Source organism: Aspergillus alliaceus, assembly GCF_009176365.1.
Source record: "Aspergillus alliaceus strain CBS 536.65 unplaced genomic scaffold BDW43scaffold_1, whole genome shotgun sequence".
NCBI lineage: Eukaryota > Fungi > Ascomycota > Eurotiomycetes > Eurotiales > Aspergillaceae > Aspergillus > Aspergillus alliaceus.
Window position 1 is genome coordinate 755,110 of NW_022474684.1, and position 14,171 is coordinate 769,280.

At 47.3% G+C, this 14,171-nt stretch overlaps 5 protein-coding genes across 5 annotated transcripts; 2 read left to right on the forward strand and 3 right to left on the reverse strand.

Moving 5' to 3' along the window:
* Positions 1-178: 178 nt before the first annotated feature.
* Positions 179-1,695, forward strand: BDW43DRAFT_7000 (GNAT family N-acetyltransferase). The gene is made up of 3 exons (XM_032050405.1): positions 179-555; positions 662-1,201; positions 1,245-1,695. Exons 1-3 carry the CDS (start codon positions 442-444, stop codon positions 1,281-1,283), a joined length of 693 nt encoding a protein of 230 aa, XP_031906367.1. The 5' UTR covers positions 179-441; the 3' UTR covers positions 1,284-1,695.
* A 1,968-nt stretch (positions 1,696-3,663) lies between these two features.
* BDW43DRAFT_317700 (alternative oxidase) lies at positions 3,664-5,306 on the reverse strand (the record flags this gene model as incomplete). The annotated part of the gene is made up of 3 exons (XM_032048566.1): positions 3,664-4,689; positions 4,754-5,035; positions 5,119-5,306. The coding sequence occupies 3 exons, from the start codon at positions 5,304-5,306 to the stop codon at positions 4,206-4,208; spliced, it is 954 nt and encodes a 317-aa protein (XP_031906368.1). The 3' UTR covers positions 3,664-4,205.
* Positions 5,307-7,810: 2,504 nt separating this feature from the next.
* Positions 7,811-9,231, forward strand: BDW43DRAFT_258453 (alpha/beta hydrolase family esterase). The gene is made up of 2 exons (XM_032039972.1): positions 7,811-8,134; positions 8,197-9,231. The coding sequence occupies exons 1-2, from the start codon at positions 7,817-7,819 to the stop codon at positions 8,851-8,853; spliced, it is 975 nt and encodes a 324-aa protein (XP_031906369.1). The 5' UTR covers positions 7,811-7,816; the 3' UTR covers positions 8,854-9,231.
* Positions 9,232-10,515: 1,284 nt separating this feature from the next.
* BDW43DRAFT_317704 (glycoside hydrolase family 11 protein) lies at positions 10,516-11,634 on the reverse strand. Its single transcript, XM_032048567.1, has 2 exons — positions 11,253-11,634; positions 10,516-11,188 (listed from the first exon to the last, which is right to left on the reverse strand). The coding sequence occupies exons 1-2, from the start codon at positions 11,606-11,608 to the stop codon at positions 10,792-10,794; spliced, it is 753 nt and encodes a 250-aa protein (XP_031906370.1). The 5' UTR covers positions 11,609-11,634; the 3' UTR covers positions 10,516-10,791.
* Positions 11,635-12,319: 685 nt separating this feature from the next.
* Positions 12,320-13,393, reverse strand: BDW43DRAFT_317708 (alpha/beta hydrolase family esterase). The gene has a single exon (XM_032048568.1). The coding sequence runs from the start codon at positions 13,135-13,137 to the stop codon at positions 12,325-12,327; it is 813 nt and encodes a 270-aa protein (XP_031906371.1). The 5' UTR covers positions 13,138-13,393; the 3' UTR covers positions 12,320-12,324.
* Between the last annotated feature and the right edge of the window lie 778 nt (positions 13,394-14,171).

Sequence of the window (14,171 nt, forward strand, 5' to 3'; positions counted from 1 at the left end):
AACGGCAGAACCTGCCTAATATCGCCTAGTGGCTTGGCCCGAGACCAGAGGTCGTGGTGGTGATTGGTCAGGGTGGGATTTGTACATACAAACGAGCATCACTTCCGCGTCGAATTGCCCGGAATGGCTAAAGGCTGTGAGAGGTGGTCTTATAAGAGTCAGTGGTCATTCACCATGTCAAAGGGATAGCTAACCCCCTCGCAATCTACCATCAACTACTCACTAATTCACCTGTACTGCCTCTCTTCCGCACCCCTATCGTCCCTATCGTCGTACAGTCCGGTCATCCATCACTTCGCGGCTCGTCGACTTTAGATGGCGCTGTCCTTGTTCCCCCTTCGCCGCCATTCTCACTCTTATACTATTGCTTTATCGCAACCCCTGCGCAGACATAGTAGGAATTGAATCTAAACTACTAGAATCGAGTCCAAATCTTCCAACATGTCTCTCCAAATCGTCCCCATGACCGAACAGGACATACCCAAGGCCGTAGAATGCGTCCAAACGGCATTTGCCGATGACCCGTATTTCCACTGGCTCTTCGATTCCTCGGAAGTAAGTCCAGTATACACATATATTCATCTCCCCCATCTATAGTCAAAACAAAACAAACGAACCCCTGTACCCTGTCCTAGACCCTAAACAAGAGATGAATGAATAGTACAATATCCGCCGAAACGCCGCCTCCCTAGCCGCCCACTTCCAATACGGCCTAAACTGCAAGAGCCCGATGTACGTCGCCAAGGTCCCCCTCAGCGACAAACACCCTTCCTCCATCGTTGGCGTCTGCTGGTGGTTCGGACCCCAGCCCACCTCTAAACCATCCACCTGGTCCGTCTGGGCCCAGGACTGGCTCCTCTCCTTCCGCCAGTTTCTCTTCAACATCCGCTTCGGCGGCAGAGGCGGCCTTAACCTCCACCGCTACAATCTCTGGAAAGCCATGCAACGTAAGACCCACGATGTCATCTGGACCGATCCCCGTGGGTATTACTTCTGTAATGTGCTAGCTGTCAGCTCGGAGATGCGTGGGATGGGGGTCGGCCGGAAGCTGGTGGAGGTTGTGACGCAGCAGGCGGATCGGGATGGCATACCGTGTTATCTAGAGAGTTCAAAGGGTGTGCCGAATTTGATTATCTACGAAAAATTGGGGTTTGACCTGGTCACGGAGATTGATTGTGTGGATGGTCGCGATGCTTGCAAGGTATGTTGATCTGTTTTGTTTGTGGGTTGGGCTAATTTTGTAGCTGTATTGTATGGTTCGGAAGCCGAAGATCAAGGCTTAGAAAGACGGACCTTTTGCAGACTTTTTTGCGTATGGGATCATTTTTGATGTTCATCTCGTAATATGCGGTTTGCTATGTATTGAGTAGTCAGGGTTTATTACGGCCATGGGGATCCGGTGATAGCCGGTTATCAAGGTCGCCACAGAGGATTCCGTTCCCCGGCCACTATAATCCGTTTTTCTATTATAACAGGCAGAACTGACTAGATAATTCTCATAACTGCTGGCCCTGGGTTGGCGGTTCTAACGAAGAAACTTGGCGATTTTCTAGTCAAACGAATCTAACCAATCGGGCGAGTGTTCAAGTTCTCGATCCCGTAGACCAGTAGTTGAAGGAACAGGACGAATGTAGATCTGCATGAAGTTCAATTACCCTATATTACCTAGAAATATTGAGATAATTGGACCTTATTGGAAGAGCAGGAGTCAAGAGTTCCAGACGTAGGAACTGGGGTCAAATGAGTCATCTCCGGCACTCTGACTCTAGCGTATAATCCTGAATAACAAACGATATAACATGACTGGATAGGATTTGTCAAATAGATCGTAGAACTTCAAAATATAAATTTAGAAGCCAAAACAAGACAGTGAGTATAGAAGCACATAGTAGATAGAATACTCTAGAAACGAGAAAAGCCTGAATGAAATGAACCGACAGTAAATATGCACGTTACAATTGTATCAGGAGCCACACAGCGCCTAGGTGCCCTGCTGCTATGAGGTTAGGATACATACTACCTTGACCATAGGCTGGCAGTACATCAACGAATAATATCAAGAGCGTCCTCCAACCGAAGGAAGTGCGGAAGCATTCGGTGTCAACTGATGAACATCACCGGCAAGACGGGACCGAGGAAGCCAAAGAGCCAAAAACCAGCTAGCCCGACCAAACGCCTTCTGAGTCTGCAATTCTACCGGGAACTGATCATCCAGGGATGTTTTTGCCTCCACCAGTCTCAAATATTGTTCTCTATTCGCCTTGGGATCGCTGACGGGGGCTTTAGGAAAAGCGAGCTGAATAGAAATCTGCTTTTCATCAGACTGAAGTAGCAGCCAGAATGCGGCCGCTCCTTGCGCTTTCGCTGAGTTCGTCAGGGCTGGATAAATCTTCAGCAGTGTATCCTGAACATTCTGACCGTCATCTACGTAGCTCCATCGCTGGAAGCGACCCAACAGCGTGAGTTTCAACTGGGTCAAAGTTGTGGGCGCCGATGACAGGCCAAATTGAACGGACGGGTCTTGGAGTGCCGGTTGGCTCCGATGTTTAGCCTTTGGTTCGCTAACCTCGTAGACCTCGCTGGTCCAGGTTCCATAATTAAGAGCGTTCTCCAAGGTGTCGAAGCGGTAGGCTCCGCAAGTGAGGTAGTGGCTGGCTGGTCAGGCCATCCACGCGATGAGGTGGCTATTTGAGACACATCCCAGGACGTGTGTCCCTCTGGCAGCGGTCATATATATATAAACACAAATTGAATGCAAGAGGGCTAACACATTGCGAATTTTGGATGCGTTGTGAAGTGCCTGTGGATGTAGAATAGGTTCTTTGGGTGCCAGCTGCTTTACCGCAGGGTCGTACGATAGTATCCCGTACTTATACTTCTCCCATAACCTAGTTAATTTAATCATGCTAAGCATGGACACTGCTGACTAGGTGCGCTAGAAAGCACTGACGAAATCCATAGCGAAATTGACAAATCCATGTATTACAGGCCTTGCAGCACGATGTTTAGCCATGTGGGCCGAAGTGACTTTTTAATCCTTAATGATAACCCTTAGATTCCTTCCCGCGGTTTTATGAATCTTGTACTAACTGTTCGCAGGGTTATATTTCCCCAAAAACCACGATAGAGTTCAAGACGCTGCATAGAAATGTTTAGGTATACCGGTCGCCCCGCTAGAGCTGTGGGTCGTCTTCGAGTGTATCTTCGAGGAAGACACATGGCTGTCCAATGTGTCGTGGAGAAGGACACGCAGTTTCCGTGGAAAGAGTTCTTTGCAAAGGTTCGGCGTCAATTTCACGATCGAGGGAAGAAATATGGGCGGGATAGCAGGTTTCATATTGACTGAGTGTGAAGAGCCAATAGTTTTACCCACGAGGGAGGACGAATAGTGGCAGCCAGCCTGCTAAGGCTCATTGCTGAAAAGGCCTTGATTAGCTATCGCTCTCTTTTACAATTGCAGGGGTTGGAAGTCCATGAACTCAACTGCATCGCCATCTTCGTACCATTCTGCTTTGGCGGCATCGGACACAGGTTCATTGAACCTTTCGTTGACCGGACCAGCGCATGTATAGCTGTTACGAATGGTGTATGGATTACCTATTGATAGAGTTTGTCAGGTACTCCGGCATGTTTTCTGAAGAAGGTAACCGGATAGGGATGGCCGAGATGTTTTCCAGAGAGATCGGCTGGGGATTTACTGTCAATAGCCTAGATAGCGGGTTCGACTGGCAGCAGAAGGCAGGTGGTCGCTGAATATGTTGATGATTTACTAGCCTTTTCCGCGATTGTCAATGTTGCCTAGTAAAAGGGGACCTGTAGGACCTTGAGGAACTTTTGTATAGGCTTGCCTATATAAAAGGCCTCACCTACCCTCTCTGATAGCTCTAGCCGATCATCCAATCAGATTGGATTTATCGTTTTATCATTCCAAAAATATTTCCAGTGGTTCTACCAGGATACGCAGGGACCTCACCAAGGGGAGATCGACAAGGGACAAGCACACAAACGTGCTTCTAAGGACAGTTGATGATTGAAAACGCTTGGGGTTCTGCACCTGGATACAACTGAAACACCGATGTGTTGGCATTATGGGCTCGTTTTTACGGATTCTAAGCTGCAATCACAAATATAGGCAGCCAATATGCCCCAAGGCCATAACAATATATTTGAACTAGTTTCTAGAAAAATGGATAGTGCTTCTATGTCTATACATCTGTCGCTGTAGGTATAGGCTGCCGTGACTTCTCGACCTGAGCCCGGAACTTGGCCGAAAATGGATTTGGATCCTTGTTCTGGTCCAGACTTCCTAAGGTGTGGTTCACATCGCGATGTTTGGCCTCATCCGCCCGTACGTATAGAAGTAGAGACCGCATGGATCGTTGACCCTCAGGCATCTGCCAATATTTGACCGCCATCTGAGGTGCTTGCAAGCTACTCCACTTGGGGAGATGACCATTGTCTAGGTCCGCAATAGCCTTTGTATATGTTATGACTGCCTCCTCTTCCAGATACCCGACGAATCGGTGGCAGATACGAGGCGAGATAAGATATGCCACCGAAAAGCCGCTAAAAAAGACGCACTGGGAGGCGAGAACCATAAATCGCATAAGCGGTCCCGGCTCAGCGAGCTTGAGAAAGGTAAGAAGGTGCATTCGTTCGTTGTATGCTTCTTCAAGGAGCGTTTCGATCCTAGAATTCAATTTATTAGATCCGAAATAAAGAAGATTTTACGGATGCTGTGAGCAAGGCTTACCATCCATGGTCCCGTTTCATCCTCCTGATACTCTTCAGGTGTCGGAGCATCCCGGCGACCATACCCGGAACACCAGCGACACTTTCGAGGAAGATGAATCTTGTGATCCATTTCTCCTCTGTCATCTTGTATTGCCTTGAGACAGCTGGCTTGTGATGATAGCCGGTTATCAGGTCCATGCCCCAGCGTAGGAAGCGGACTGTTCCGAGTGCCAACTTATCCGGCCAATCTTTGGCATTCCGATGTGCGATTTGGACACTAAGGATTTGGTCCTTCGAGTATCTAGACATGTGGACAGTCAGCATATTTGATCGGTAATAGTTAACGGCCCTAATGTATGTAGACCCCAATCCAGATAGACTGACACAGGATGTGTCCATGAGGATTTGACCGCAGTGGCTGTAGTGGTTGAACGTATTCGATCCCCGATTATAAGTCTATTGTAGGGTCGAATATTATCAACTGCTCGCAGGCCGAATGAGTGTGCCGTAGCGAAAGTAGTACCAGTGCGAGTGACAATAAGAGGGGGCCGCATAATATTCAAAAAGATCATTTTCCTGAGACTCGGAAGTATGTCGTTGATGGTATTGGAAGGCAGTATCGGGTAATATGGGGGCTGTCCTTGTGAAGCTTCTGCCTTGTTGTTTTATCAAATCTCTCAGAAGGGGATAGTAGAGGAACTTTATGTACCATCCATCTACCTGCTTGTACATTGAATGTTTCTCCAATCATAGCCATATATGCCGGACAATTCATCTGCTCTATCCCGACCTCTTCCCGGAGACACTTCATGGAGGAATCTGCAGAGCATTGAAAATGACTCACTCTTTTCGGTTGTTGAGAAACGTTGAGAGGATGATCGGTGCGGACGAAAATCTCACGGGTGAATCTTGCAGATGATAGCCTTAATTGTCTCCTAGTCGGACGAGTTGATGTTCATGATTGTCTTGGTGGTTCCGCTCGGCCTCTCTTGTACGCTGCATGTTCAATCCCGCAACCTTCAGTATCAAGTATGCGCCGCACCTTCAGTCCCGTATCTTCCCCGATTATTGGACTAAAGCCATTCCTACTCTATTCTTAGAATAAACTGTTGAATAACGATGTTCCTTAACGCTTGATTCGGGCATTGTCGGACCATCATTGAATGTGCGTACTATTGAGGCATTTTTTTCAGGAAATATCTCGGGAAGTCTCTTGTCTGATCGTGATTTGGGTCTTTTTCAATATCGGACTGATGCCATGAAATTTGAGTATATTTGTGCAGATGGTACTTGGGAGAGTTTGCTTTGTGTATCGGCTCAGGGGCAGGGCTTGCTTCACAGATATTACTACGGGTGCGTGATTCTATCCGATATGAGAATGTAGGTTTGATCAGTTGTGGTTGAAGGATGCTTCCATCCGAGGAATAAATTACGTTGCCCGACTATGGCTATCCTTATAGACTGCCTACCCCATGGCCTGTGTTGCATAAACTTTAGTCCCCTTTCGTTATGAAAGCCTGAAGATGATAGACAATGTTCTTCGGTTCATAACTTGCCATCAAAGAAGTGAGGCAGGTAGAGTAGATGGATGGCATCCTCGTACGGGAAGCCTCTCGTTTGTTGAACAGACATGATTATAGATTTGCAGCGGAGCTTGAAGGTTTACAGACGCATGCAAAGATATATCTTGTCGATAGGAGTCTCTATTCTCTGATTAGTTGATATCATCTGGTAGCTAGATAATTCTTATCATTCTTAGCTCTTCTGTCGGCTCCTTTGCTGACTGTAAGTATCCGGTGAGGCCTTGGGATATGTCGATAAACGCATCACGGACGATCAAATATGTATCATTACTTGAGGAAGCCAGCACCGCGACCACATGTCGATGGATCAAACTATAACAAATAGTCGTGCTTGGCAGAAGCCTGATCAAGACATCACCCTTCCGGATGCTAGTTGACCCAACTCCAAGGACGCCCCAGGTACCTCTTGATAGGCAAAGAGGCAGTGCTTCGCCATGAGCCGATGGACAGCCTCCTTCAACGCGCGAATTATAATTATACTGTCACCAGGATTCCTCTTCCCTCTATCGTCTAAGGGTTTGTCCTGAAAAAGGACTTGAAAAAAACTCCCAAAGACCGACTGGGGATAGATTTCCCCATGCCAAAAATATCATGCGTCTGGGCATATCCAGGGATTTGGCCGATGCCAAGAGCCATTCCATCGTGGATATCGGGTCAGAATCTTTTAGGTCATAACGATTTGTCGGACCTTGCACGACACTGTCCGTAGTAAATTTCTCTTGATCGAAAAGAGGGACACGTAGCTCGCCATGTGAAACCTCCTTGATCTCTATACATAGTCTTAGTTCCCCACGGAGTCGGTCGTTCAAGGAGGCTCGTAATCTGAGCGACTATGCTGTCCCCAGTCTGGTACCCACGATGGCAAACTGCTCGTCCCATTGTGCTTGTTGCATCTGGCGGCAAGGCTAAGTGACTTGACTGGGTCTGAACAGACCGCTCGAGCGGCAAATGCTGTATATAATTCTTCCACACTAGTAGAATAATCGACATGGTCTGCCAGACCCCCATTATATTCTACGTCAAAGACCTCTAGACTCTTTGGGCTCTCTGTCAGTGCCCAACAAGGCTGACTAGCACTACAGTGCTCGGATATGGAAATATATAGCCCATTGAATCTAGCGATCATTGACAACAAACTACATGAACACAGTAGAGGCTGGTGTTGTTGGTTGGACGAATAACAAAAACTGACCCTCAATCAACCAATGAGCTCTGGGTAAATGAGTCTACCATGCAACGGCCCTTGCAAAAACCCAATCTTTGAGATGCATGGCAATCAGAGGCTAATTTGAAACGTCAAGAAGACCATTTGCTAAAAGCGGAAGGGGATTGGAATGGTTCCCGTGGGTCTCCCCAGACCCAAAAATACCCCGAGGGAGGTAATGGATCTGCCGGAATGCAAGACTTATCTGACGTGAGATCTCTCAAGCACCTAGATACATATACTCCTGAGCCTCCTTTGGAGAATTGCAAATTATAATAATCTATTTACGGTGACAATGAGATTTTATTCAGCAGTTTTTGTCCTAACTACCGCCGGCCTAGCCTGTGCCGCCAGCTCGGCAGGTTGCGGACAGCCCTTGCCCCCGCATCAGAGCCGGGGATCCAGTCATGGAGTCCACTTCACCACCTCGGATGGAACCCAGCGATTCTACTTAATCCATATCCCCTTGAACTACGATGAGAACAAGCCAACGCCACTGATCTTCTCGTTCCACGGCCGGGGCAAAACGGCCGAAAACCAGGAGGCACTGTCCCAGTTCAGCAATGAAACTTGGAACCCGAATGCTATTGCCGTGTACCCTCAGGGCCTTAAAGTACGTTATCTTCCCTTTATCATTCCCCGTTATACTTGGGGTCCATACTGACCGATAAACAGAAACAATGGCAAGGTGACCCCGATTCCAAGGGCGTCGATGACATATCATTCACGCTTGAAATGCTAGACTCCTTCCAGGATCAATACTGCATCGACTCTACCCGCGTATACGCAGCGGGTAAATCTAACGGAGGCGGATTCACCAATCTCCTAGCCTGTAATGCGACCTCATCCACCAAAATCGCAGCCTTCGCGCCGGTTTCAGGCGCCTATTACCAAGATGTCTCCGAGGAGGATTGTCACCCCACTACTGTACCGATTAAATGTAATCCCGGTCGCACTCCGATTCCTATCATTGAGTTCCATGGCACGGCGGATAAGACGATCCCGTATGGGGGCGGTGGTCGACGGGGAGAATGCCTCCCTTCTGTTCCGCATTTCGTGCGCGAGTGGTCTAAGCGACTGGGGTATGGACTCCATAACCAGACTACGAAGCTGTATAATGGACATGTTCTGGAGTACCAGTATGCGAGTGGTGATGAATTGGGGGTTGTGACGCATTACCGGATTGACGGATTGGGGCATGCTTGGCCCAGTGTCGGGCCTAATAGTGATAACCCTAATGGGACGTATTTGAATGCGACGCCCATTATTTTAGACTTTTTTAAGCGGTGGTCGTTGTCTGAGAGCAGGGAACTCGGCAAGGATGAGATGTGATAGGTATCAAGGGCTGGGTGCGAAAGAGATCGACAAGAAATGGAACAGACCAGGGCAGCTTTGTTTTTGTCTATGCTTGAGGTGATGTAAGGGAGCTTGAAATGCATATGGTTTCTGATATGGACTCCACGTTTACGATTTTCATATGCAAGTCTTCAAAGACACAGTGAACGCTGAGTATGGAAAGATATTGTTCCAGTTAACCAATCTCTATGTCTAGGATCTCTCCAATACTCAAAGGAATTTGGATCTGAACACTCTTGAGAACCAAAAGCGCTACATCCCAGCAAGCCTACTGTAGCGTTTTGAAGTATCATGGTGAGGTTCAGGGCGGTCCTACAAGATGAATTTCCTTGATCTACATTAACTACATTGAAATATATATTAAGTGTGACCGGGGCTTAAATAATACGTTGCAGTCGGAACATATTATATAGCGTCTGTGGTATATAAATTTCCTATCAAAACCGTCACTATTTCTGTAAAGTAGAGCTCGAATTATAAAAGTTTTGCTAAGAAACAAAGTTGGTCGTGAAGTATATCTCTTATTCGAATATAGACAATAGACAACTTCAGCGAGCCAAAAATTTTGTTACAGGCGCTTGCGGCAAGTGACCTTACACATAGCCCCAAAAGACTAATAGTCGATTACTAGAAAAATATACATAGCGTTAGGATCACGATAACACCGCGTAACCATAAAGAATATATTACGATCATAATATGGCTCTTAAATTGAAACGTGAACTTATAGTTAACGTATCCCGTAAGCGAGTCGGCCACCCGTGTATCCATCCCATATAGAACGCCAATTTTTATAACCACAATATCTCGACGACTAGAAACAATAATTTATCTAAAATCTAATATTTAAACTAATATGCCATTACAGATACATATATTAGAACAGAGGAGATATTATATTCCTTACTTTAACAGGTAATATAAATTACAATGTATTTTTTGTAATTTATATATCGTAGCGTTTAGATTTTTAGGAAAAAATTTTGAAAAATTTTAAAACTTCGTAATGTATTTATATAACCTTTATGTATATTTATATCAGACTTCATATTACTCCTATATCTTGTTGTCAAGATATTGTGGTTATAAAAATTCCTATTTTATATGGGATACATGGGTGGCCGACTCGCTTACGGGATACGCTATTATCTAAATAGTCTTATTCATCTAATGAACATACTGCCGAGGTTAAGCTTTTTAAAGACTTATGTTTATCGCCTATAGCTGACCCCTGGAAAATCTCCGGTCTGCAGAAAAAGAGCCAACCATATTCAGCCCTAGGCCATTAGTGAAACATATTGACGATTTAACAGCCGGACAGACTCCGGATGTGGAGTGTCTGCCCGTGTCTAGTGTTATCCACTTCCGACTTGGCAGACTCACCGCAAACCGAGAAGGTATGAACATCAGTCTGAAATTGAAACCTAGCTCAAGCTTATCACGGACCCTTGCCACTCCCTACAGGTGGGGACAAATCGGATATCGATTGCTGCTTGTGGTGATGAGCCTAGACTGCTCGCTTGCACCTTCTCCACCTTAGAAACCGGTATATAATTGACGAATAATCGAAATTTCTCTTACAGAGGAATGCTCCAGTTTGTAACAAAAGAGAAAAATTAGATAAAATGAGTGTGCACAGGGTAAAGGTGCTATGGAACCAGACTAGATTGATGTGTCAAGCATAAAGACCCTGAAGAAGCGAAGAGAAGTGAAAATTATCAGCTCACACAGGGTAAAGCCGGTGACTCACCCAAGGGTGGTGTGCAAAATGAGCGCCCAGTGTGAATTCTCGACAGACCTACTCTCCAGTTTCTAGAAAACAAAAAAAAAATTTACTGTACAAAAGGGTTGTGTATACTAACAAGGACCACTCATGTAGTCCACAAGTCTTCACGGAGACCCCGCTCATATCCTTTAGTGCAGCTGGAAATCAAGATTCCCTGTGCCCTTGAATCCCTCAGCAGTCAGCATCTGGAAGACAGGGTTGCCAGGCTGGAGTCCAAGTTCTTTCCAGCGTTTGAAGTGGGCAGTGACATCGACCGAGCCGGTGGTGCGAGGAGTGCGACGGACGGACCACAATTGGTTGAAGTTGGTGACACCGTAGATCTTGGGTACATTTCTGTAGGGAAGCATGTAGACGTCGTATACACCGCCGTCGACGTTGACCTGGCCAAGGATATGACCATTGCCAGGGGTCCCTGTGCCGTGTTGTTCGACGATGTACCACTCGGTGACGGGATCCGTAGTCCAGCCATAGACAGCCAGAGTATAGTCACCCTGAGCATTGAAATGGCCATCCCAAGTCAATTTGCTAGTCAGGGAATCACGGAAGTCAGCTCGAACCGCAGCTGAGGCAAGGAAACATGTTTACTCACCGGGTGCTACCGCCCCGATAGCCCTTGCCCCCTAGGAACTCTTTGTCTACGTTCCATTTCAGCTGGAACCGACCACTGTCAGGGTACTCGGTGTAATCGGCGCCAGCATGGTTGTCATTATAGAGGGAGTAGTAATATCCTGCGGAGTTTACGCCATCCTTGCTGGTCCTGAGATCAGTAGCGCGGCGTTGAAGTTCTTCGTCGCTTGTTGCATTGAAGATATTCTCTCCGATTTGCTGAAGAAGGCTGTATGACTTTTCTCCTCGAGCAACGAGCTCCGTGGACGTGGGGTCGCTGGAACTCGCGAGGGTTCCAAGGAACGGCAGGAAAAGAAGAAGTTGAGTGGCTGACACCATGTTGGTAGCTTGGTTGTGGATCCTCGTAAAACGGAAGTTTTGCTTTGGAATATGGAACAGGGTTGGTCTCTCTTCTGAGGGCCAAGGATTTAGCTTAAATAACTCCATCATCTACAGCATGTCACCTGAGACATCTATCCGTCTTCTAGGCAATTGATGTCCCTCCAAGCTAAGGATTCCAAGTGGGACTGAATACAGCTCTAGTCCGTGTCGGTAACGAGGTACTATTTGATGTAATGTCAAGTTCCAGTTGATTAGACTTTCTGACTTGAGGTGCGAAGTGAGACTAGCTGCCTCAAATTGATACCGTTATATTATATGTCGGCTCACTGCCTAACAGCCACATAAGATAGTCAGGACAATGTTTCTGCATGATCAACCAAGACAGAAAATGAAGGATTTGCATTGGGATTCCCGTTATGTACAAGGATTGTCAAACTACAAAAAATCACTCCCGAGGATTTTATGTTTCGGGGATCTTCCCGATGAAGGCAATCTCGGGGGTATTTTACAGAATGATCTTCCTCCTAATTAAAAGTAAAATTAATCGTTCGTCAGGTACTTAAGAGCGGAATTTGATTCAGGGACTGTGGTAGAAGGCAGGAAGTACAACGAATAGTGATATTTCACCATGTATTTGTTAAAGAGGATGTATACACATATCATTGAGGATGGCTATATCAGCAAAAACGGCACCATGAGAAGCTATCCCAGCCTCAAGCTGCCATGAAAAACTCCCAGGTGGCATCCGGAGCCAGCGAGCTGCCCACGCCAAGCGGCGCACCATCATGGCCACCATCGTAAGCAATAAACGAAACTGGCTTGGAGCAGCCTTTAAAGTCCGTTCGAGTGGACCCGTGACTTCCAGACCAAGGCTTACCAATGTTCGTCGGCTGGCAGTGGTTATTCCCTACAAACTTATTCGCCAGCGCCACGCCCCCATCGAACGGAAGAACGGGGTCGTTTATCCCATGAATCCCCAAATAGGCAATAGGATCATGGCCCCCTTCACACCCACTGATCACGCCACCGCTCAAAACGCTCACAGCCTTGAACTCCTTAGCCCGCGAGCAAGCAAGGGCATAGCTCATTCCACCGCCCCAGGAGAAACCCGTCGCGAAGCGAGAACTCTGGTCCACACAGAGGTTGCCCTCAACTTGTTTTATAATGGCGTCGATGAAGGCCACGTCTTCCCCGTTGGTGTTGGCCCAGCCGGCGTTTCGGCCATTTGGTGCTACCAGGATGGCGCTGCCCTTCGCCCGGGCTTCGAGGCCGTACCAGGGCTGGATACTGTTGCCGTACGCGACATTGTTCATGTTTCCGCCGCGCCAGTGAAGGCCGAAGATCAGGTGATGTGGTTTGTTCGCATCGTAGTTGTCAGGGACTTTGAGGATGTACTCGCGGCCATTTATGTTATGGACACCACTGGCAAGAGTGGGCTTTTTGCCGCAGCCCGGAGAATTGGCACCGTGGACCGAGGTGAGGGCACTGAGGGCCAGGAGGGTATGGAGGAAGACAGATTGAACCATTGTCACTGAGTGGATGAGATCCCAGATGAGACCTTGCTAAGTCGTAAGATGGCAATGAGATGGACTGACTGTGCAACTGGCAACTTTGAGAAACACACAAGCGATTCTATGATTAATGCTGTGTATTTATAGGAGGCTGTGGTTATGTTGCATGATTTAACCGCCAGGCTGATCCCACGGAGATCCCTGCCCACGTAGAAACGGAGCCCTGGATGATAATCTGCTGGAAAGGAGGCATGGTATCTATCTCATCACCCCGTGCACGTCCAAGCTGGCGGCAGAGTTAAGTCGACACCGTAGCCTATTCAAGACCATCATCCGGTAAATCCTGTAGAGCAAACGGGACAACGTCTGGGGCTGTCGCAGGATGACACGATACAGGAATTGCCAAGACACGGGAGTTTAACCCACCGCACCACTTGGAAGTTGGGTCAAAAGATCACAGAGAGGAATAGCCATTGTCTTTCACAAGGAAGGCTTGTTTGGATTTGCAGCCATCGTTGCGGATGGTCCTAGAAGCCAGGTATGTATGCGGACTCCGAATTAGCCCGTTTCCCCCTCCCTACTTGATACACCTGCAACAATGTTTGTGACAGAATATGTAGGGATTTAGCCAGGACCTCCCGACTTACATAGGCTACTGATAGACGTGACGTCCTGATGTATAATCTAAGTAGGCTAGGCTGGCATGCCAAGATCCCATCGGCAATGGGAGCACCATTTGCACTGCCGAACACGAGCTGTGTTCCCCTGTACTCTATAAAACTCGTTAGCATTAACTCTGTATGGTACGGAGTGGTTGCCCGTTGCCACTGGTTTGGTACGATGGGAGACCAGCCTACGCTTTGTGGGGCCCATCCCTCCTTAGTAAGGGCTTTGTAAGGTGCAGCGGATTAAGCTAAGGTTTTATGGACCCTGGGCAAACGTCCCGGACCATTAAAGCCTTGTGGGCCAGGTAGTAATGTAGCGTGAATTAACAGGAACGCTGTAATATGGCTATTTGAGGGTTAATTGGCAGCCTATAGTTAGAAGAT